Below are 24,631 nucleotides of genomic sequence, written 5' to 3' on the forward strand. Positions count from 1 at the left end.
GTATTTCCAGATATAGCTTTATGTTCCAGATATAGCTTTATTTCGGCTGATAGAGATGAAAGGGTTTGGTTGAGTATCTCCTGTCTTGTGGTTTTTGCCAGGTCCTGGAGGCGACACGCATCACCCGCCATAAAAGCAACATGGCGGTCCAGTGGGAGGCAGGGGCGTACACTAACCAGGAGGAGGAGGAAGAGTAGCACATTCTTCAACACCGTCCAAGGAAAATGCTTGAGCCAAAAGTGTGAACCCCAAAGAGTCCCTTCTGAGTGCAGTTTATTTGTGTGACTCCAAGCGATTGGCTCTTTGAAGTAACCTGGTTCTGTGAGCCCAAACTGAGGACTTGGACCTTCTCCAAACAAAAGGTTTCTGAGACAATGAGGGAAATCAATAGGAATTCCATACAAACACTAAGCAACGGGGAGGGTCGGCTTGACTCCCATCGTTCTATTTCCTATTTCACTTCAATATTTGGGTGTTTTTAGCACACAGGATTAAAGGAAATTTTGCAAGTGTGAGGAGGATGAAAAATGATAGGAATGTTGTTCTGAAGTTGTGTAAAACTGAGATGCTAACTGTAACGTAGCTCTGAATTTGATGAGTGTCCAGCTCAAGAGAGACTTATTTTAACACTGATGTATGCAATAGTTACTTTTATTCATGTTACAATCAATTTCTATGCTGTGTCAGTAAAAACTGGCATTATCATTCAACAAATCAAACAGCAAAACCTAACATTAAAATGCATGTTCAAATATAAAATCCAAACCATAAGGAATATTTACTTGAATATGCATAAAATTACGCTGCATTAATTTGTAAATATTTCTATTACTACTTGTTTCCAGTTTGTTTGTATTTATATCTGTAATATACAAATGTATTCTGCAATAATACATTAAGCTGCATATATCCAAGTGGCACTAATCATTTGAGCTATATAAAAGATATTAGTATTATTATACAATATAGTGTATTTATCCACATTTATTTTTTCATATGATTGTGGAACAATTAATACAACACACCTTGAAGGGAACTATAAAATATTTTTTTATTCATGCTTTAAAGGTTAGGGTTAGGGTTAGGGTTAGGGTTAGGGTTAAAATAAAATAAAAATTCCCCCTAGAGAGAGCTATACCTGGGTTGGAAAATTACATTCATAGTAAACTCATTAATAAACATGTGTTGTCTGCAATTTTTGGTGTTTTTGATAAGAAATGCTGAATTACATTGTGCTTTTCTTTCATCATCAGTGATTCATAGTAACGTCAAAGAAAACACATTTTATGGAAGACAATCAACTATTTGATAATATTTCTAAAAACTTCCTCTGAGACAAAAATGTTCAGAGGAGACTTCAACTGTTTTGCAAAAAGGCCGACCTTATTAACTTCAAAGGCACCCAACAGCGATTGATAATTCTCAGGTTGTGGATATCATTATATAATAAACAAATGAAAAATGAATTCTAACCATTAAAGTGACAAACACTTTAAAGGGATTGTTTTGAAAGGCTAATTGAATCTCTTTTGATGTGTCCTGAGGGCATTTTCAAATACTGAGTGTTCACAGATACTTAAGGATCAAGGGAATGCTTCAACAAAGAGGTGAAACTGGGAATTTTATTTGCATTTCCAGTTTTGTTTATCAGTGTTGCTGAAGCTTTAACTTTAGCTTGCCGCGCCCTCTAGTGGTGTGATGAAGGGCGGCCTTTTTTTTTCTTCCTTGGACAGCATATTAGCCAAACCAGCTGGCTCCTTAATGTCCCTCTTAGCAGGACTAAACCTTTTTATTCTTCTTTTTTGCTGAAGGCTCTGCTTTAAGTTAAGGGGTGTGACCATTAACTAATACAGTAATTACACTCCATTATAGCCATTTAGAGAGGGACTTTTACATTATTCTTTTTTTTTTGCATTTTTAGATAGTATCCACTTATACAGCTATATATGTAGTCAAACAATTTTAGTTTAAGCACCCACTCCGCTTTATTGCTGTAACATTACCCTAAAAAAAATATTGATTTGATTTTAAAGCTTTGAAATTATGTTACATATACATTAAACAAAGTAAATGTACCAGATCATTTCAGTTGGCTGATTAATTAAAGTAAAAATATTTTTCATGGTACTAGTATTGCGTAGCAATAGCAAATGACTACATACAACTCGGTATGTTGTTTTCTTCTGAATAAGCCCAGTTCATTGCAATATCTCTGTATGCTTATGACAACATAGTAACAGTTCGGAAGAACTGCATTTTTCTCTTCAAAATAACATGCACTCTTCCAGCAAAAAATTTTTTTTTTAATTTTATTAAGCCCAATGCAAGAGTCCTTCCCACACAGTAAACTGTCACGTGGTGCGACCTCCGTGGACTGTATTCAAAGCAATATGAAAAGAATTTCTGAGTTCAATAATATTATCCACGAAGTGACCACGTGATTGGGGGGGGGGGGGCTTCACGTTATACAATTAACAGGCAGACTAAACATGCATAGATACAGCCATTTCTGAGTTTAAAATGATGGTAAACTGTTATTGGTTTGTCAAACTCAAAGTCTTTAAAAATACATTATATTGCCAACTTAATTCCATGAAATCGACGTTGTTTCCGGTCTCCCTATAAATAAGAATGCTAGCTACAATGTAACGCCATAAAAACGTCATGTATCCAAAAAGTATTTCCTTGGGTAGGCTATTTATGTATTTGTTGATTTACTTATCCATTCAATAACTCTTGAAATGACTTCAGAAAAAAAGATATTTAACAGTGTATATTTAACAGTATATAGTCGCTGTAAGGAGCGTTAAGATATGCTGCCTAATAGCAGAAAAGGTAACCATTTTGTGCGGCTAAGTGTGTGCAGTCTACAGTACATGTCTGTTTCTGTGTTCACGTCAGGACCAGGAAGCATTTCTTTGTGCCTATGAGAGCGAAAGTGTGGTGTGTGCGCGAGGGCGCAGAGTTCCAACACCTCATTCTACACAGCCCCGGTTATAGCTTCATTCTCCGTCGGCTCCTGCGTGTAATGGATGGGTAGGTGTCTTTTAAAACGTATTTTAGGCTGTCTGTTGCCTGCTTACAGTTTGAGTTAGGCAGGTTATTCTTTTCATGCGTGTGGCATTTACGCGTAGCTTCTACACTGAATGAACATGTTTTGAAATTCCATTTCCAGTGAGTTTGTAGCCAGTGTAATGTTGTAAAATGAACACTGTAAAGCTATCGCAGAGAAAGAGGAAGTAGCTACAAAACACGGGAGAAAACTCATAACTCACCCCATAATGCTAGGCTATATTTATGCCGTCGCGATGACTTCCTATGAGCCTGTATTATTATTCGTGTATATGACTCAACACGCATTGAAGCAGCGCTATAGGCCATGCATCTGCGTTACTTCGCCAATCGGTGGTCTGTAACTATGTGGGTCTGGCTGTTTACTAAAAGTTAAGAAAGTAAGCGATCACATCTCCTTGAATGTGGTTATTTGTCAAGTCAGTAAAACAGAAAAAAATTAACAGCGCCGAACATTTGTAAATTCACTATGTGATTAACTCGAACATATTTACGGAGAAATTGGTGAGATGTCATAATTATTTTTTATTGGTTCCTGCTTAATTTTAAAACGTACGCACAACTAAGACGCAGTCGAACCAAATCCTTTAAATTCATTAAAGAAAGAGTTGGATCATTGGTTATAATATCCCAAAGCAGAACAAGGAAATAGTCGCCTGCTGTTGGTGGTGGGATTTGGCTGGCTACAGGAGGAAGGCGTGCGCTTGTGGGCGGGGATCGTCTTTTTCGTGTTTCCTTTAGCATTGTCGTTACAATTTTTAGATTTTGTCAGATGAAAAAGTGAAAATTACTTTGTTACTCACGCTACAATGTCTATTCGACCTAGTTTTCAATTCGATCGTAAAATGGGCGTATAACATTACTTCGCGGCTAAGGAGAGAAAGCAGGAAAACAGTAGTACATTTGCATTTAGCGCTTTAGTGTCCAACGCACAATACTTCGGACAGTACTTACATTCGACAAATCAACGATAACAGACAGATATTAAATTAACGATAACGCGCAGATATTCGGAACTAAAGTTTCCGGGTGCCCAAGACGTGGCGTTTTTTTATTTCGATGTCATGGCAGTGTCTTTGTTCAACTTCCGTTATCACAGGTCTCATGACGTTTTGAAAGCTGGTAACGAGGAAATAAAACTTTCTACGTATATATACATTTCATCCAAAGAAGTAAAATATTACTCAACGCAGCGAACTTTTAATCTTTGACAATTCGTCCATTCACCGGTATTGCAGTGGAAGAGTTACTATTATCTTGCCATTAAAGAATGGGGCTGGGGGCGGTATATTGGGTCAGAGTTCAGGGTCATCCTCACGCTCATCCAGCTCAAGTGTGCGCTGGGAGCACAAGATGAGAAACATGTTTCTTTGTGGGTCTAATGACTTGGCTGCGAAGCTGTCTTTTGTGCACACCGTTGTCCTTCACTCCTTTTATCATCAGTGCCCCATATTTTCTAGGGAGTCATGCTGATTTACAGTACGTGTCGGGTGGGGGGAGGAGAACTAAGGTTTTTTTTTTTTTTTGCAGTCACAGCTGCAGCAGATTGTCAAATGATCATACACTAGGTCTACATTACAGATATTCCAATTTATATATATGGTCATGACGTTTTATGCGTGCTTGTTTTCAGGGGCGAGTCGGGCAAACTTTCCGTCTTTTCAGAAGCCAGAGGAGACTAAACAATTTAGAGTGGTGACGTGCGATACCCCATGTCTACTTCGATTAGTGTCAAGGATCGCCATTCCTGATGACAAGTACTTGAAGTTTTCTACCTCTCGTTCATGCTACAGCACATGGGTGCCTGTGCATATTTGGCTGAAGGGAAAGAGCAGGCTGATGTACAGTAAGACTGTAACTGGAAGAGTGCAGGGCCCAAAGCAGCAGAGAACGGTGGCCGTGTAGTTTAATGGTCACGGAAGTAAGGCTGCAGGTTCAGTCCTTAAGTGGAGCAATCCTGCTGCATCTGTGGGCAAGCTACTGAAGCTGAATTGCTTTAGCATGTATATAGCTGTATGAATGGATACTATGCAGTATTGTGCAAGTCACTCTGGATAAGTTCCAGCTAAGTGCTTGTACACTTGTAAATATGATACAGAGAATTTGATATATGAGAACTAGTTGAATTGGATATGGGTATTAGTTAACTATGCTGTAATGTTGAGATAGCAGGGGAACATAAGTTAACTTAAATATACAAATTATGTAATGACATCCTGTTGTACTACTGTTTTAAATAAGTATCTTGCTAAAATTGTCCAGTGTTGTTCTTAATACAGCTTGCTGGCTACGCAACCATGTATCTCACTTGTATATTGACAGTTTCCTTTCGTGGAGAGTTGAGCTGGCCTTTAAAAAAAATAAAAATACTCTGTTATCAGTGTGGATGATCAAACCATTCTATTAACACCAACACACTTACTATGAATGTTCATGAGTATGGACTAGGGGCACCAGTTTATCTAGAGTTGGGGTCTCAATCTCCAGTCCTAGAGGCTGCAGTCTCTCTATCAGCAACCAGTTTAGGCCTTGGAAACCCGGTGTGCAGACTGTAGCCAATCAGTGACTTAAATTAAACACTTAAAGGAACAACAGCAGAGACAGCAACCCTCCAAGATTTGAGTTTGTCAATATTTGATTATTGACATACGTACCATTTGGAAAACCATGAGGCAGAAGGTGCAATAGATGTTACAGTTCATGACCCAAACTTGACATGCTAAAGGTAAAATTATTGGTTGGCTTTGGTGAGCAGTGTGGTGCAGCGCACGGTTGAGCGAAATGAGTCCCCCCTGCCCGGCACCTTCTGACCTTTGACCTCTTCTCTAACAGTTACCCTGTCTGAAAGGGCAAAAACATCACTATGAAAGGTGGCGGGCTTTCAGTTCTCCTTCAAAAAATAAAACGTTCGCCTGTTTTACAGACAGCTGTCCAGTGGAACAGTATCACCTGAAAAAAGTACTCTCTGAAAATCAGAAAAGTAAATATTTATTCTTGGGTTTATTCTTTGCTTTGACTGATTACAGTGTGAAGTATTTGCCTTTTATATGTATTCTCCTGGTGTATTCCTTGATTAATCAGTGCCCCTGCTGATAACATTTACCCATATGGTAGTTTGCATAGCAGCTTTTGAATAAACAATGGCATGTACACACATGCAACAGTGAAAGAAGCATTCAGAGAGCTTTCACACCGCAGGTGCACGCTGACTTCGGGCTGTCAGCAGAGACAGGTCAGAGTTCTCCTGCAGCACTGTGTGGCCTGTCCTGAAAAACAGTCACTGAGGGCAAGCTGCAGCTGAGCGTGCATGAGGCCTGGGTTACCCAGCACATGGGCACGTGTGTTACCCAGCACATGGGCACGTGTGTTACCCAGCACATGGGCATATGTTACCCAGCACATGGGCATGTGTGTTACCCAGCAGATGGGGCCTGGGATACCCAGCACATGGGTGTGTGTTTTCGGTTGAAAGTCGAATCGCTAGGCGACATTAGCATCCATATACAGTTGTGCATTACTTTGACTGTCTCAGCTGCCAGTTCATGCTCTTTTCACTCGATTTCAGATTTCTCAAGCAGGATTACTGCAGTGATGTGCACTTACCCGCCGGCTGTGATTGACACGCTGCCGTATCTGGCTGGCAAAGTGCATCCGGGGAGCTAATCATGTTCTGAGAAGCAGCCTTTAAACATATTTAGACATGTCATTTCATGAAATAAGGTTTAAAGGACTGGTTAGTTGGCAGAAGTTCTGGCACAGCAGGCTATGGCTATATTCACACAGTATTATTCAGCCATAATTCTTGACAGAAGCATGTTTTCATGTCTGAATTAATATTGGGCGAATTATTGTTCAGATTTCTTTGGTGTGTATAACAAAGGAACACAACAATGTGATCCAAATGTTTGCCACAATGTTATATTTCAACATGGCTGTAAAATTTAATGAATAAAATATAGGCCTACATATACACTTTTCAGAGATTTCCACATTAACTGGAGATTACTTTTTTATTTTTTATTTGACAAACCGTTAAAGACTAGGACTCTCTTCACAGTCTTGGAATTGCAGGAGTAATTTTTATTTTTTATAATTTTGTTCAAAGCTACTTCTCTAGAGTTTTTCTTGTTGCTACAGTAGGCTATGGTCTGTTCAGGGCCAGGTTTTTGTCCAAAGCTGAAGGCTTGTGTTTCTCATTATCAGTCATTTGGAAATGCTAAATGAATATTCACACTTAAATTGGTTTTAACTGTCACGTCTACCCTGGGCACTGATATAACAAGACCCAGCAATTTTAATAAATATAAGAGTTGATTTGAAAGGGTTTGTTGTCAAAGGGGCATTAAACATAAATATCTCTGTAATAAACCAACTCAGGTTGGCGTGCAGAAGAACAAAAGAAGAATGAGTAAGTAACTTTACCAGAACGCTGCTGAAGGGAGACGCCACAGCTTCTTCAGACACGACGTGGTCCCCACCGTCGTAGCCGCGACAGGATAGCTCGCCGTTTGGTCACGAAATCTTTCACTAGCTAGCTTAGCTGCATCCAGCTTGTTCAGTTTGATTGTCTAAAAGGTTAAAAAAAAACCTCTTCGCGTGTCGTCTGTGTCCGGGTTTGCGCAATATAGTTGTTTCAGTTGAATGATAGTCAGTGAAGAGAGACACGCGACAGCTGAGCTGTGAGCGCTAAACGCCAAACTTAAGTCATTTAGACAGATCCAGGAGGCGGCCGTCTTCAAATAGCAACCACCCTTCGCGCCAAAACCTCCAGTATAATTGGCACACCACTTCCAGGTCATGGGGTCAAACCATTCCTTCTCTGGGTGATCCTCATCATAGACATATATATGTCTATGATCCTCGTTACCTATTATATTGTATTATAGATATTATATTATAATATATACTCTAAACGTGCTCTCCATAGGTTTCTATTGGCGTTGCTGTCTCTACATATTAGGAAGTTGTAATTTCGACATGTCATGCATTCAAGTGCTCTTTGTCAGAAATAAACAATAAATAAAATAAAAATGGATGCACAATGGAAGCAAGTTTTTGTGACTAGTCACCTATTTTATTTATGAAAGCAAGCAGCACAGCACGCATTTTTTCAATCTACACCTCACGCATTTGGGCTTGCTGAAACGTGAGCCATGCATATTTAAACATTAACCTATTCTCACATATACACTGCTTTGTTGACATGGCTAGTTGATAGCAGACACATGGCTTCAAGTTAGCTTGCAAGAACAGGTGCATTAATAAAAGCGTGAGGTAACTAAAAAAAAAAAAAAAAATACTAACAGACTAACGATCGTCCAACGCATGAAGGCAGTATAAATCATTCAGTATTGCACATCAAGCAGGCCGAAGTCATTTATGAACCCACTACTGTAACTCTAAACGTAGGATTTAACTAAACAATTAACCGAAAATAACGTAGCCTAAACAATGGGCTTATCTGGGACCTATGAGACCAAGTGGCAGTCTTAAAGGGATCATACTGCGAAAAACATTAATTTCCTTGCAAGTTCATTTGCAGTTTGGAACAAATCAAAGTCAAATCAAAATTTTGGAACAAATCAAAGGTAAATTATAGGTTCGCTATAAGTTCGTAGCAGTATGTAGTATTTATGCAGCTGTTATACAAAGCCGGTGGGAAATGGTAGACCTATTTGTAAATATCTGAAAGATTCAGTGATGTGCCGCCCGGGTCCACAGACCTGTGTACACATATCGACTGACCAGGTGCCCAATTGTCTGCCTTCTCACAGAAGAAATTTGATTCACTAGGTCTGTTCTAAAAACACAGAGATATAAATGCAGCACATCTTCTACCAGTGGAGCTGGAATGAAAGCAGACTTGACCTCCAAGATAAGGGTTTCCTGTCTTTGGCAGGGGATTCATGTCATGCAGGAGAAAATAACAAAATGGACAGCCATCGATGGTTCATTGTTTGCTGACTGTTTCGAGCACTACTTCAGTGAATTCTTTGTCTGTGGCACATAATAATAAACAGACAACACCTTTGGTTTACCCAAACCATGCTGGTCACTTAAATTCTGTATGGTTCATGCCTTTGTGCCATTTGTTATACATCCTGTCTCATCCATTTTGGTTGTAGCCAGACACTATTACTTACCAAAGGGTTTACCTGCCCAATATCAGGACTTCATTCATTTACAGTCTTTCAAGTTCGACGGCTTGTACTCTGATGTTAAGTGGCTTTAATACATGATATCCTTCATGAGAATTTTCTTCAAACTTAAAACATCCAGTATGCTGCAATACAGCCATTATGTCTTCAGATTACAAGGCTTTGTCTGAACAGGAACAGGAACCATTATGAATCATGGGTATTGTAGTTTCCTCAGAACATCATTAAACTCTGGAATAGAATACAAGAATAAAAAAACTTCCTTAGCCAGATTAAAAGTTTGATGTTGGGGATTGATTGCACTAATGAACTCTTTTCCTCATGTTTTTATTGGAATTTTTATCGGGACAGATTCCCCCCACCCCCCACCCCCTCAGACTCAGCTCAGTCTAGGTGGGTGTGTCTCCCTCACCCCCTCACCCATCTCCACGCTCTTCCCCGTCTGTTCCGCAGGCAGTCACTCTCCTCTTTTCCTCTCTCTCTTTCGTATCTTTCCTGGACGGAATATTCTTCTTTTTCTCTCTGTTTTTTCTCTCTCTCCTTCGACCTGTCCTCTCATAACCCTTCATCTGCAACAGAGGACTAGTTTGCTGCCCGGGTGTCTCAGGTACAGTCGTAGTTTTCCCAGCCATTATACTGTGTTTCTGTGTGTATGACTGTTGTTTTTAATATACTTCAGCTTGCGTTGTCGTTCTAAATTAACTTCATAAAACATAAATTGCTATACGGAGAACAGTTATAACTCAGTAAAGCAAGCCTGCAATTATGTGATAAATGTCCTATTTATCTAAAATGTCTTTTCTTTCCTTTGGTGTTTTATGCCGTTTTTAGCTAGACGGCAGGAGGTGTGGAGCCCTGTTCTTGCATTCTTCTGAATCGTAGTCTTTACATGTCATTTTAACTGCTTGTTTGACTCCGCCTTCTTCCCGGTTTGTCTCCCATGTGGTCCTTCCAGTGACTCTCTCAAAAGCTATTCCCCTTAAGCCATTTTCTCACGGTTGGCAGTCAGGACTGAGATAACACAAGATAATGCTGCAGTCTTTGTGCACAAAAGAAACGCAGATAACGAATAGTTACAGTTGAATGCAATAAAATTGTACTATTTTGATATTTTGTCATGAGGCACAGAATTGATTTGTGTTTACCTTGTGTTGTCATGCACAACCTTAGAATAATATTTTGATTTACTGTCCTTCAGTTGATCGAGTCCATTGAGTTGATTTAGTTCACGTTCTCTTAATCTGACATATTTATGAAGGTGATTAATGTGTGTTGCCCCAGTGAGCTCTTAATAGCCGTATTTGTATGTAATTGGGACATAATTGTTACATATTGAGACAGACTGTTGAAGTAGAATAAACACAATGATTCGCTTTTAGGAGCTTCACATATGTGAGGGGACCACCTCATATTTCATATCCCATTTCATGGTTGAGCATATATCATTGTCAAATTAGTACATTGTTGTTGGTATATACTGGTATAAATACAGCGACAATATTACACTATTGCACTTTAACATTAGGCTGAACTCCATGTGGATCTGTTCTAAGTCTTACTGAATATAATGCAATTTCCCACAATATTATCAGTAGCATTGAGACCCATTCCCTAATGACTGTACAGTAAAGTTATGCTAGTTCTTTACTGATATCTTTGTTGAAATACTACTACTCAGGTTTTATGGAGCTACTATTCAGAACAATGCAACAGAAAAGACTCTGATAACAGACAGTGGCTGTATTCAGAACCCAGAGAGAAATGCGGGAGAAATAAATCTGATTCAATCCTCAAATTATGCCTCAAGGCCGGCGCTCTCATAAATTGTTGTGAAGGAACTTTCCTGAAACAAATGCTGGATTTTGGTGAGTAGTGAAATGCCTGGAGCTTGATTTAATATTTTCTGCAGAAAAGCGACTGCAGCTTTATGAAAAAACTGCTCCAGGATTGTCAGGCCTGGAGATTTGAGTTGGTAATAAGTTCTTTTTGTTGCAACAGCATATCAGTGTATACATCTTGGTGCAGAATGCTTGTACGTAGATAACACATAAGATGGTTTTTACATGCACACTTCATGCACTGTTTATATATTTAAGATGAGCATTATTTATGTGCATTAAATAAGTACTATGTGGTGTGTGATAGGCACTGCAGCCTGTAAAGAATTTGGCTGTGTATCCCAGTCAGATAGCAGATAGATACCAACAGCAGGTAGTACTTTTTCCACTTATTAACTCTTGACATTATTAACCAGAAGGTTGCTGTTTCGAGTCCCTGTGAGTGCAGTACAGTTGTAGTTTAAGCAGTATGTTTCAGTAAATATCTACATCTGAATGGATGTGCAGTGCAGAGTGTGAACGTTTCCCAGGATGGCATTTTCTAAGGTAATACTAATCTGTAGTTTAGTTGGATCGATTTGAACCATTTAGTCACACACACACACAGAGTGTAGTTATATAAATGCAGAATGTAATTGCTTGGACTATATAATGAGATTGTGAATGGGACGTCTGGTATGGGTATTTATTCGAAATAGTATTTACAGATTTTATTGTTATTTTGCCTCTCACTCTCTCTCTCTCTCTCTGTTTGTCTGTCTCTCTCTCTCCCTCTCCCCATTATACCGCAGTTTCTGTTTTTTTAAAATAAACACTAATGCAGATTACTGTATCATAACCTGCTAGAACAGCTGGAATTAATCTTGTATGTCTTGGTTTTGGCCCGGTCCGTACGTAGCCTGACCCATATTGATCCAGTCTTTAACATGGCTGACGTCTGCACAAAGGCTGGAAATCAGTGAAGTCCAGATTAAATTACAGACGGAGTGTTTCTCCACAAGATCAATACCCGTTTGCGTCTGACGCCTCAGTGATGTGAAGTGTACGTTTTCTCTTCACGCCGACGGCCTTGTTCTCCCGTTTGTCTTGTTTTACCCCCTTAAGCAGGAGGATGTGTTGGAAAAGTGGGATGCATGTCCATAGACACATATGACTGGGAACACAAGTAAAATTTCAGGCCCTGTAGATAAAACATTTGTTATGAATTTTTAAATTTTATATTGAGTAGATCTGCACATTTTCTCCATTGCAAATTTTACAGATGTTCATTAAGAGAGCTGAGCTTTTGGTCAGAAACCTTCTTTTTCCTTCTTTTTTAATTTATCATTTTGCCTTCAGCACATTTTCAGAGTGTACGGTAGTACCCTTCATCTATATTGAGTAGATCTGTCATTTTGATTATGCATGGAATATGATTTCTAGGGTGTAGTGCTGATCTCATACAATAGAGGTATATTGATTGCCAGATAGCAGTCAGAACATATTAGCCCTATTCTTTGAACAGGTATTAGAATCTTATGTGCCAGTATGTTCTCTGCACTCAGAACATGTATGACTACTGGCAGATATACCCAGATATACTGTGGCTTAGATTAGCTCAAGTTATTCTCTCAGCTTAGATCCTTCAGTTTGTATTTGCTTTTAGTGTCGATTTCTCTACAGCAGAAAAGCTTAAACAATGGCTTTTTATTGAAATCCAATTAAATCAGTTTTGTCTGTGCTTTTATGTGGCTATATGTAACTCGTTCAATTATGTCTCCCTGAATTTCAACTTGATTATAGCTGTTCAACACCCTGGGAAACCCTGGTGTGATAGAAATTTTAAAAATAAAATTGATGGATAATACTACAGACTAAATGGCTAGCTGCATCTGGGCTGCTTGATTGAATCCAGGGGTTCTGATTTGTGTGCTGCCGGACTGCAGTCTAAGGGAAGAGGGGGATGTGTCATGTCTGTAGCCGGCTCATGTTTACTGGTGCGCCCAGCACAGTGTGCCCTCTGTGCTTGTTTAAAACTGCTTTTGATTAAGGAACATGTAGGGAGGTCATCGTATTTTAGCATGGCTGCCTATAATATGGCATTTCATATTCACATTTCTCTCTTTGGTTTTGCAAACATTTATTGGGCTTTCTCTCTTTTTTCTTTAGCTAAAGGAAGTGTCACTTTAATAAATGTATATTAGTACGTATGCCAAACAGTTATTATGGAATTGACTGGCACATATCTTTCGGTCTTGCCTCACTATGTGACTCTGTAGCCTCATTAAGGGTGTGAATAGTAATTCACTGAACCCTAATTTGGCTCTGCTATATTCTCACAGTGGGGGCTCAATTCTGTACATTTTCCTGGTCCTAAAGAGGATAAGTTCACCTGACCACTCCCTCACCTTCCTCTCTCTGCTCTCTCGTTCTACACTACCTCCACTCCAGGCTACACGGAGGGACCGGTAAAGCTCTGTTCACTGTAATCCACTAGTGCCTGGTGTACTTTGTTGCTATGGAGATTTTCTTCCTTTCTTTTTTTATTTTCCAAAGGTTTTGCAGTGGATAGCAAATTATTAAACATCACTTTTGTGGTGTTTCATAATGAGGCATATCGCATTAAAATTAAAAGGAAGTTTTCCATACCCTGTAGTGAATTTCTGTTCTCTGCCTGAAATTTGAGTGCTGATGCATTGGGAGTTCATGGCATTGTTGTTCATTATAACTATTTTATATCGGTATGTTGCCTCTCTTTTTTTATACTTAATTTACCTGATGGAGGAAGCTTAGGTTGTCAGCACAGGACCGGTTTCCTTGGCTAATTTATAGAGGTTAACCTCAGTTATTCTGCGGTAGCAGCAGGAAATGACCCTTCCCCTGGATCCTCTGTTTAGAAGTCGGAGTGCTTTCTGTCTCCTTGTAGAAATGACTGTGCGTATGTAACTAATCTTTTAGCCAGTCTTTGTGGCCTTTATCAGTAACCAAAGCAATGGCCCGTCTCAGTTTTATGGGGTTTTTTTCTCTCCTTATCTTTTGTAATGTCTAGAATGTTCTTTTTGGGGACCTGGTAGCCTTGATTATTGTGTAGCTGATTGACAGTCCTGTGGTTGCAAGCTTAGCAGTGATGCAGCACTCACTGCTCACTCAACACCGTCCCAATCCGAGTGATTTTACACTGCATAGTGACGTCAGGCACTGACTGGTCATCTGGCTGATTTCTGCAGTGAAGTTGGTGGTAGAAGGAAGAGGAGGAGTTTGACACTGACAGCACATCCTGCAATGCAGCAGCTTGGCACAACAGTCCTGGTGACAGCTCAGAGCCTTCTTCCCTTTAGATCAGTGTGCCATCCTGCTCATGCCAGCTGCCACATAACGTGGTGCACAGGGAATTATGGGAGTTGAGTCCAGAGCTCAAAGATCTGAAGTGTTTTTTTTTAATTATTTTTTTTTATGAGGTTTGGGCTTCTCCTCCAATCAACCGCAGTGTGTAATGGTTGCTGTTGCGTGTCCTTTTGAAGGCTGCTCCAGTTTACCGTGTTTCTGAATTTGGCTTTATGAATATAAACAGATGGCATCTCCTTCAGCATGGGAATTCACAAATTATTTAATTTATTCATTTATTTATTTATTTATTTATTTATTTCTGAATGACTGAAGTGTATGCTCTAATATTAAAATGTAAAATATTATTGCAGTGCTTGTTTAGTGTACACACAGCAGGCCTTTAATATTCCCATAAGCTTTATTTAAATGCAATTAAACAATTTTTTTTTTGGAATTTAAATACAGGAGAAACCATCGGGAAATTCTATTCAGTTTGTGACACCGTTGCCACATCATTCTGTATGAGCGCAGAAAAATACGAAGATCAAAGATAAACCCTACATTTTTAATTTAATGTAATCTAATGGCTGATTTTGGAGGGTAAGACAACACACTTATAAACAAGCATCTCAAATCAAGTATATACAATAAAATGACTTTTAATTATTATTATATTTTCCATGGAAGCATTCTGTGTAACAGAGCCACTTTCTAATTGATGAAAAACACTTTGCTATAAGGGTCTGGTGAACCATGGCATGTCATCCAGTCATTCTGTAGCACCAGTGCTCATTTTATGGTAATAGGATAGCCCTGGGGGGGGGGAGCAGGGAAGTGCTGTTTGGTAAATGACAGCATAGCCCTTTCTCTGTAGACTGGAAAGGCTTTGCCACCCACTCCTACCTCGGATTTGATCACAGTCTACCTGCGCAAATCCATTTCACTCTCACAAGATGAAATCTAGAGAGGCATTAGGGATGGGCCTGGCTGTAAAGGGTAATTTGATAGCTGAGCTTTTGCATATTACAGCCACAGGGACTGGAGCATCATCTGAAGGGGAAGATCCTCCATGTGCAGAGGGGGAGGGGAGAGGATGAACAGCGAAAGCGAACGGGAACGGCCTCAGGGCCAGTGCCGAGCGAATCGCTCCCTAAAGGTGGCGAGGCCGAGCCGTTTTGCTTTATCAGCTGATATCTTAAACTCTGTGGAAATCCTGACTGTTTTTTACTCATTCGTTTGGTGGAATTTCATAAGCCGTGAGGATTATGTGTGTGAAATCGAAGGTAACATTATGCAGATACCCTGTGGACCAACACTTTTAACTGGCTATATTACACTACTGTGTTCCCTTAAGCACATCGGTACATAGTTTTGCTAAGAGCTCTGATGGATTTCTGCTTAGTGAAACACTTATATAAACATGGGCAACACAATCTATAATCGGTTTATCACGTGCAAATAAATCATTACTGTACCAGTAGTTTCACTCAGTTTTCACTTGGATAAACACGGCCAGTCTTTTATTGATTGAGTGGCAACTGGCCGGCAAGTAACTAACCCTAACCCTAACCCGAGCTTTCTGCCTGGTTATTTCTGTGCTATTGTATTTCCTGTTTCATTAAAGTGTAATTCCCAGTCAGTTCGCAAAATTTATACTAGTTTGCCATGTTCAGTTAAGCTAACTGCTGAGCTACCTGAACGACTGAGCAAAGAGAATGAGGAAGTTAATTTATAAAGTATTTCCTCGGGTGCAAAGCTCTTGGTGGAGAAATGAAAACCAAAAAGTCGTCTCTCCTGTTTCTGCATGCTATTTCTTCAGCCCAGGAGCCTGACAGGGCAGGGAACCAGGAAATCCTCTCGTCTCAGAGTACGGGTTGTACCAATAATATCTGTTCTGGAGGGGTGCAATATATCCACCCTCCAGAATCCCCTTAGTTGCCATTTTACATTAAAGAATCTGTGACACATTCATGGAACCTCCCGGACATTGTCAAGATCTGCAACATGTCACTGTACGCAATGAAAAACTGGGCTTAAAAGGGTTTAAATTATTTAAAGTGACTTGCGTGTCTATGACCAATGGGCTATATTTTTCTGTATTCTTGTGTTTCAGAAAGGACATGAGCAGCTTTCATCTTCTGGTTCCCGTTTTGGCCGCACTACCATGAGCAGTTGTATTTCGTCTGCATACACAGGTACTGTCACTCCTGGGCCCTGCCAGTGTTATCTCTCAGCAGTGAGGATTTCGAATTTGCCTGTCTGATTACAAAGTCATCACTATGGAAACTTCCACAGAAGTACACCAGCGTGACAATGTCACTACTACGATGTAGTAGCGATGACAGGAGAATTATTCACGTGCTCTGCCGTTCGTATCTGATTAAAAGAGTGCTGTGTTATGCATGAACAGAAATGTATATAACGTTGTTTATGGAGGTTTACAGATTACTGTGAAGTTTAGTGTTTATCATCCTCCCTGAAATTATGCATTTTTAAACTATTTTATTGTAAAAGGCCTTCTTCCTCTTGATTTGATTTCAGTCTCATTTCGGTTTTTTCAGTGATTGGATTTTGCATCATTGATTTTTTTTTTTTTCCAGTCAACTCATTTGTGGTGTTTTATTTTATCATCAAAAAGCATCATCAACAGGGATTCCATTTTGTATACCTACCCTCATGAAAGGACAACAGAACATTAAAAATACTATCAAAATTGTCACTGATATGATTTGGCTTACTACCTGACCTCAACAGGTGATAATATGATTTGTTAGTAGTTACCCAGTGAGACAACTGTTGTCTTATATTAGGTATGTTGCTGAGGAGACTTATTCCTCAACTTTATTGATCTTTATTCTAGTTTTAGAGCGAACTCTATCCAATTTTCATTTTTTGCCATTACATAGCTCTCTGGAGCAGGTCGTTTGTCCACCATTGGTGAAACTTTCTTTATCAATGTGTCTGGCTATGCATACTGTTTTGTGAACGCGCGAGGTCAGTGTCATTGCTGATAGGTTCACGATGTGGAATGACCTCTCACAGCAGCCCTATGATAGCTGCCAATTAAACATGACCATCCCCGGATATCTTTCTAAAAAAGCTACCTACTGCAACTTTGGATTATATTCTGCACTTTTTCCTATATAACCCAGCATCCTGTTAACCTGTTGCTACAGCACAGTACCTAGATCCTAATGAATTTCTTGTCAACTATGCCTTCCAAGTCTTCCTCAAATTGATCCTGTTTCAGTGTTCAGTCCCGCATGCAAAGCTTTGTGCTGTCTGCAAATGTAACTATTTTGCTATTTAATGCTTATGTAAATGAGGGAAAACAGAGGTCCTGACATCAGTTCTTGTGAGACTCCATATCCCATAATACTTTTCTCAGATAAGATTTCTTTTTGTATTCTACCTTACAATCAATGCAGACACACTATGACATGCATCCTGCGATTCCTGCTCATTTCACGTTGACCAGGAATGTCTCATGGGATACTCAGTAAAGTCCAAAGGTAGTTTCATAAGCTTGGTTTGAGTCAAAACACTTGGTAGCTTGTTGAAAGGTTTATTGGCATGACTTCATGCAAAAGCCATGTTGGCTGTCCCTTAAGATGCTGTTTTTCCAAGGAATAATAACGATAACAGTAAATAACAAATTCTGGGGCCTAAATGTGGCATTATCATACTCCTATCTAGTGTTTGAGTTGCACTGCCACTTGTATAATGTTAAGGAAATATATTTGCCTATATTTACAAACCAGCAAACTATGCTGCTGAACAAAACAAAGTATTCTTTGAAAAGGCCTATGGACTTTTATCAGTTGTGGTGCTCAATGAAAACAAGCAATGTAAGTAAAGCATCATATATATGTGAACAAAATAATCAGAGAGGGAGTCTTGCAGTATCATATTTAAGTGAATCTGTCTGAGATGTATTGATCAAAGCAACCTGAGATATGAGTTAATTTCCCTTTTTCCAGTAACATGATTATTTCAGACTGCCCCTTGCTTTCAAATTCCCTTAAATAACACAATTAATCTGTCTTTTATGTTCAAAGTGTGCCAGTTCTGAATAATATAGTACTCATGTGGGTATGCAAGCATTACATGGGATTGTGTTTGAAAGCATGAATACATTCCCTAGATGTATCTCATGCAATGACCGAGTCTGCATTTTATAAGATAGCAGTGCTTGTTGAACCCTGCTTGTGAGACCCTGGAAAGGTCATTTTCACTCCGTTATAAAGGCTTTTTTCCCCTTTTTATGTCTCGGGATACCTCATAACTCTGAAAAAGGTCTCCTTAATCCCATTCGAAACGCGAGATTTGTAGCTGGGAAACAAGATGACAGATGCGAGGAAGAAGCCATGCGCATGTCGCTATGGAAACACGGGGTCGCTGAGAGAGCAGGCCAGTCATTGTCTGTTTGTTCTCGGTCAGCTGATGTAAGCAGGCCCGGAGTGGCCTATTTTTAGCGCTTCATTTTCCTCCGTGTTCGCCCAATAAAAACACGTCAGTCAGCGCACGCACCGCCATCTCGGAAACTGGTGCTTTCCCTCTCACTTTCTTTTTCCAGTTTGTCAAAACACATCGCTTAATTTTGCCAACAGAAGTAAATGTCGGATTAAAGTGTTTGTTTTAAGGATATAATATTTCATCATACATACTTGCCACATGGACCTTGGAAAGGCCAAGCTTATTTTAGTAAATTACAACCCTGTAATATTTGCAAAGCATTTAGTGGCAATTTTATGGTTTAGATTGAAGGTGATTGTAATGGTCAGAAAGAGGCTGCCATAACTCAACAGGGGAGGACAGTACTGAGACACACACTAAAATATCCGGTGTTAATTCAACTCTTAGTGTTAATTGCACTCTTAACCGATAATATTTGGTTCCAATGCTGTAAGTTAAGTGAAAATGTCAGCTTTGCGGGATTCTCAGTGTGAGTTAAAATGACAAAATGCCTTTTTTTTGCGACATTTTTTTTCAGCCAGTGTTGGATGTTGAGAAAAGACAGAGTTCAGGAACCAGGAACTGTTTTTTCTAAAAGCACGCCCTGCTTTTATTAAATTTTATTCTGTAAAACTAATCTACGGTGTCTGGTTATGTGTCCCAGACTCATGCTCTCTACTTAATAATAAAATAAGTTGAATCGTTACACAAATAAAATTAGTGACGTTTCTGCCTTGTGTGTTTTCTGACATCAGTGCTCATCTATTTCTTCCATGAATGTGGAAACTTGGTTGCAGTTTGAATTTAAGATATTATTTACATAAAGGAGGCGGTTATCGGTCAACATGGCCTGTCAAATAGGGGTTAGATATGGGCAGAGAATGTCCACATCTCCGGTTGTTGTGTCTTTACTGCAGTCTGACTCTTTGCCTGTGTCAGCAGGATCTTGTGTTTTGGTTCTTCCTGCGTCTTATCTTGGTTCAGGCAGAATTCATTCTGAAGTGAATGTGCAGAGCAGTTTGATTAGCCTCAGCAAAAAACTCTAGTGCCCTCAGGATAGCACTGAAGCACTACAGTGCAGGCATATCCTTTGAAACAGCACAAATAATCTCACATCTTTCAAATATGATTTGCAACATAATTGTGAACATCTAATTGACTATTGGATTCATGGGGGTGTTGGAGCCTATCCCAGAGTGTGTTGGGCCACAGGCAGGAACGCACCCTGGACAGGTCACCAGTCCATCACAGGTCACACACACCGTTCATTCACACACTCGTGCCTACGGCAGTTTTGCCTGGTGCCCGCAGTCTGTTTGCTAAATCTGCGCATGACCTGCCTGCCTTCCGATTCCCACGCAACCCGCAGCAGCAGCGTGAAAACGAGCAGCTGGTGATGTCACATGCTTCGGCGCAGAGCGTGTGCTTCTCTACGCTCTCCCACATCGGCTGCAGAGATCGCTAAATTAGTGCTTCTGCATACAGCCGGGCATTCCAGGACATGTGTTCTTAGTTCCAACTGACTAAAATGTTTTTGTTTTTTGTGGGCTCTCTGGCATAAAGCTTTCACACCTGTCAAAGGAAACAGACCTCTAGCCATAAGCAAACAAATGTACAGAATTTCTATCTGTGTGAAACTGTAATCAAAGTCACCTTCTTTATGAATAAAGCAATCACTGTGTATTTAAGTTATGTAGTGAGCAGAGACTAAAAAAATAAAACAACTGAAAAATAATCTGGAAATACATGATGGAGGATACATTTAAAGAATATACGCAATACAACAATTACACAACTTGAAACAACAAAACTAAGTAGGCATTAGGCTGTTGCTGCCGTGTTCCTTGTGTCATACCTTCAAGGGATATCCAGGAGACTGGACACGCTGTGCATGCTGGGAAACGTAACTTTCCTATTGCTCCTGGAATGCTCTGGAAACCAAAGATGGCTGGGTTAGTGATGCTCAGAACACCCCTGTGAAGCTGAAACTAAGAGCTTGCAGACACTCTCTAGGACATTTTAATTACACATTCATTCCCACAGTGTACCTCAGGGATGCCTTTAAATACTGGGCTGGTGCATTTGCATTCGGATATATCACTTTAAAGAGCAGGAGAGGGTTTTTGTCTTATATAATGTCTTCTTTTTGAGACGCTGTATATGTTATAGCTCATATTTGAACGGAACAATGCTGAAATGGCAGCTTGTCAGAACAGAACACTGTAGAAGCCTGTTCACTTTTCCCTTTGGAGGTAACGAGTAATTTTTGCGCTGAAAGTGTAATCTTCTAGTCAAGTGCTTTTCACACATGCTTGCATTAATGTTTCCTCTTCTAGTGCGTTCTCCACATGGTGCCTAACATCAGATTTCACATTGAAATTCTTTTGTCTACAGGCGTTTTTGTGGAAAATTGAAAAACTGTCCACTTCCCAAATTCTGTTCTTTAGGAATAGTGCAATGGCATGTTCCTTATTTTGATTGTACCTGTATATGCATTTCTTTCCTCTTACTGTATAGTGCGACATTTCCCATTTAATACCTGTTTTTTTCCATGGTAATGTGGTACTTTCTAAGAAATTTTAGTTTCTTATCCATTTGGTTGACCGTTGAGTTTGCAGTTAGTTTTTTGAGGTTCTGCTTTACCTATGAAAGAGACTCATGTGGACACACTTTTATGTAAAATTGTTGTTGTTTTTGGTTCAGTGTGTCCAGCTTTGCAGCTCAGTGAAACCCGTTTGATGTCAGTTTAGCACAGTTCTGCTGTTCCGCCTCACTCAGGCTTCTATAGAAATGGCCTCAGAAGACGCTGCCATAGCGATGCTGAACTACTACACCGCGACCACGCCCCAGCTCCGCAACCCGCCCGTCTTCGTCCAGTACTCAAACCACCGCGAGCTCAAGACCGACGGCCTGCCAGGCCAGGGAGTGAGTGTGCTTTGCTGCTTTACACTGCATCGCACTGCGCTGCGTTAGCGTTTAGCGCTTAGCGTGTAGCGGACACGCCAGGGAGTGAGTGTACTGTGCTGCGTTAGCGTTTAGCATGTAGCGGACACGCCAGGGAGTGAGTGTGCTGTGCTGCTTTACACTGCATCGCGCCTGGCTGCGCTAGCGTTTAGCGTGGCAAATAGCCCTGGATGGGGCTGCCCGCTAAATGCGTAATGACTGTAATAACATCTCTTCCAGAGAGCAAGTGCAGCACTGCAGACAGCGAATGCAGTGCATTCTGGGAGTATGAGTCTGTCTAGGTCGGCATCGGCCAGCAATGGCACGATGATGGGAGGCCAGAGCCCGGTGCTGCGTATCATTGTGGAGAACCTGTTCTACCCTGTCTCTCTGGAAGTGCTGCACCAGGTCAGTCTGTCCACACCTCTCATTTCCTGTTCACTTATAAAGGGCAGTCTAAATAGCACTATTTTTTAGAGTCAAGGTTACAGCATGACAGGACATTGGAATTGACCATGGGCTGCCCTATCTGGGCAATCACACACCATAGATAGATTTACTTATTTATTTATTTATTTTTAAGCACCAGACAGCCTGTCCGTGGTAACGGGAACGATTGATGTGGATGGTTTGGCTCCCGGTGGCTACTCCATTTTAGATGTACGAGGGGAGGTAATGTTCAGCCCAGTTTGTGAAAGTTAGAATTTAGTCTTTCAATCTTACCATCATTTTAAACCATGTAATATTTTTAGTCAAGCGTGTTGTCTGCTCTGGGTGTTTTTGTTAAATGGCTGCTTCTAATGGCTGCTTCTAAGCCAAGCCAATGTTGAGAAGTACATTAGAGAACTGTACTGTGTTCATACATTGTATTGTGTTCCACTGCAGATTTTCTCAAAGTTCGGGACAGTCCTGAAGATCATCACTTTCACCAAGAATAACCAGTTCCAGGCATTGCTACAGTACAGTGATGCAGGGAATGCACACCATGCCAAACTGGTCAGTACTGGAATACTCTGCACCGTATATTACAGCTGTGTGCTGGTGGAAGCATGCAGGGATTAAATATCCTAGTAATATACCGTTTCCTTAGTAATATCATACCGAGGCAATGCCAGTATCACTTTGCATCCGATGACAGTAATTAATTAAATTGTCTGAGAGGCTTGTTGCTTGGTTACTTCTACCCGTCTTGTAACCTTGTTACAGGACAGCAGTGTTACAGAATTATTACTTAAATCTCTTAGACTTCAGAAGCTGAACGTCAGACAATGAGGGATTGGGTTGGTCATGTGACTCCTTCCTCTGGGTCTCCCCCTGTTGCCCCAGCGTCCTCAGATCAGAGTAAACCTGTCTGATGCCATGTGGGAGAGATTCCGCCATTCTCTGAGCGCCAGACAGAGGATTACCAGCCTGCTGGCTGCTCTGCTCCTCCCTAACCAGCTCTCTCCTCTCTGTGCCAGTGCCAGTCCCCTGTGATTAATTTGTCCCCCCGTCGGCTGCGTAATTAGCGCCGCTGGAACAGGAGCGCGAGTCATTACCGCTCGGCTCCACGGCTCTGCTGCTTTGTGCTCGTGTCACATAACAGTATGTCAGCGCTGCACAGGGAACGCATCGCACAAATGTTTTTGGGAGATTTGCAAAGAGAAAAGACCTCCTGCCAAATCACTCAAAGATAAGACACTGAGGTATTCCTAAGGAGGGGTGGGGTGGGGTGGGGGAGGGGGGGGCGGGAGCGAATGGCTCTTGTTTAGTGAATCGAGGCTGTTTCTGTATGAACATCATTCCTGGGGAAACGGAGCAGATCGGTGTGTTTCATGCAGGAGGGACGCCGGCAGCCCTGAGCTGCTCTCCCGGGCTTCTCTAGTGGAAATGCAGATGTGTCTCATGTGTGCTCTGCTGGATTCCTTGGAAGAATTCCACTGACGAATTTTGGTCATTAGGGGTTCAGCTAATTGGCAGTCCTCTTTTACGGTTGTAGCTTCAAAACCCCCCCTAAGGCACTCTTGTTCTCTTTCTAATGAGTATTCCTCTCTCTAAAGAATGTCACAACACAGTGTGTCGAGGGACAGATGATATTAGTTCTAACTGGATTCTTTTTTTTCATTTTGCTGCAACGTTAGTTAAGTTAAACCATTATCATGTGCAATTCAGTATTTTCTGTTGTTTAGAAGAGACCCAGTTCTACAAAGAAAGATTGTTCCTCTCACAAAAAAGTGGGAAGTCGGTATATATATTGCTACATCATTATTTGGTGAACAAATCAGTATGTTAAATGTTTCTATTCCTTGATTATTTGGATATTTTGAACAAAATGTAAGTAATGTTACATCAGGAGACATTTTTCTTTCCAGTTTCCGTACTGTCCCTGACTTTTGGTCCTCGTTCTCAGGCTTTGGACGGCCAGAATATCTACAACGCGTGCTGCACCCTGCGTGTGGAGTACTCCAAGCTGACCAGCCTTAACGTCAAATACAACAACGACAAGAGCCGTGACTTCACCCGCATGGACCTGCCGTCCGGGGACAGCCAGCCCACCCTGGACCACGCCATGGCCGCTGCGTTTGGTAGGCCTGGCGACCCCCACCCGCCGTCTGACCCAAACACAGTTCAGAGCTCAGTGACTCTGTGGCTGTGACACTGGGTGAATTAGTCATACCTGGCATGCATGAACAAGAGGACACCAGTGTGTTAGATTGGCTTACTAGGTTATCAGTTATTTCAGACGGAAAACATGTATGGCCTTTAAACTGCCATATCGATCTAATATGCCACCTAAAACACCCCCCCCGCCCCCACCTAGCCTGGCGGCCAAGTATGTGTGCTTTATGTATATTTATTTCCAGATTCTTGACTCTAATT

General features: G+C 40.7%; 2 protein-coding genes across 12 annotated transcripts in view; both read left to right on the top strand.

Annotated features, from left to right (window-relative positions):
• si:ch211-12e13.12 (A-kinase anchor protein 2) overlaps positions 1–1,195 on the top strand; it is a 30,672-nt gene extending 29,477 nt beyond the window's left edge. Inside the window, exon 7 of the mRNA XM_064353232.1 lies at positions 102–1,195. Within this exon, the coding sequence (XP_064209302.1) occupies positions 102–197 (96 nt within the window). The 3' untranslated portion in view covers positions 198–1,195. The remainder of the gene's footprint in view (positions 1–101) is intronic.
• A 1,688-nt stretch (positions 1,196–2,883) lies between these two features.
• LOC135233645 (polypyrimidine tract-binding protein 3-like) overlaps positions 2,884–24,631 on the top strand; it is a 32,852-nt gene continuing 11,104 nt past the window's right edge. For 8 of the 11 annotated variants that reach the window (XR_010323898.1, XR_010323899.1, XR_010323904.1 and 5 more), the window contains exons 1-6: positions 2,884–3,036; positions 16,488–16,569; positions 21,608–21,754; positions 22,013–22,180; positions 22,658–22,768; positions 24,162–24,336. Coding sequence is in view for 4 of the 11 variants with exons in the window: in XM_064297421.1 (XP_064153491.1) it covers positions 21,620–21,754; positions 22,013–22,180; positions 22,658–22,768; positions 24,162–24,336 (589 nt within the window). In the remaining 7 variants the exon portion in view is untranslated. Of the gene's footprint in view, positions 3,037–9,687; positions 9,838–16,487; positions 16,570–21,607; positions 21,755–22,012; positions 22,181–22,657; positions 22,769–24,161; positions 24,337–24,631 lie in introns of those variants that run through there. The other 3 variants (XM_064297422.1, XM_064297423.1, XM_064297424.1) reach the window with 3 other exon arrangements.

The sequence above is a fragment of the Anguilla rostrata genome, chromosome 10 (genome assembly GCF_018555375.3).
Source record: "Anguilla rostrata isolate EN2019 chromosome 10, ASM1855537v3, whole genome shotgun sequence".
NCBI classification, from domain to species: Eukaryota; Metazoa; Chordata; class Actinopteri; order Anguilliformes; family Anguillidae; genus Anguilla; species Anguilla rostrata.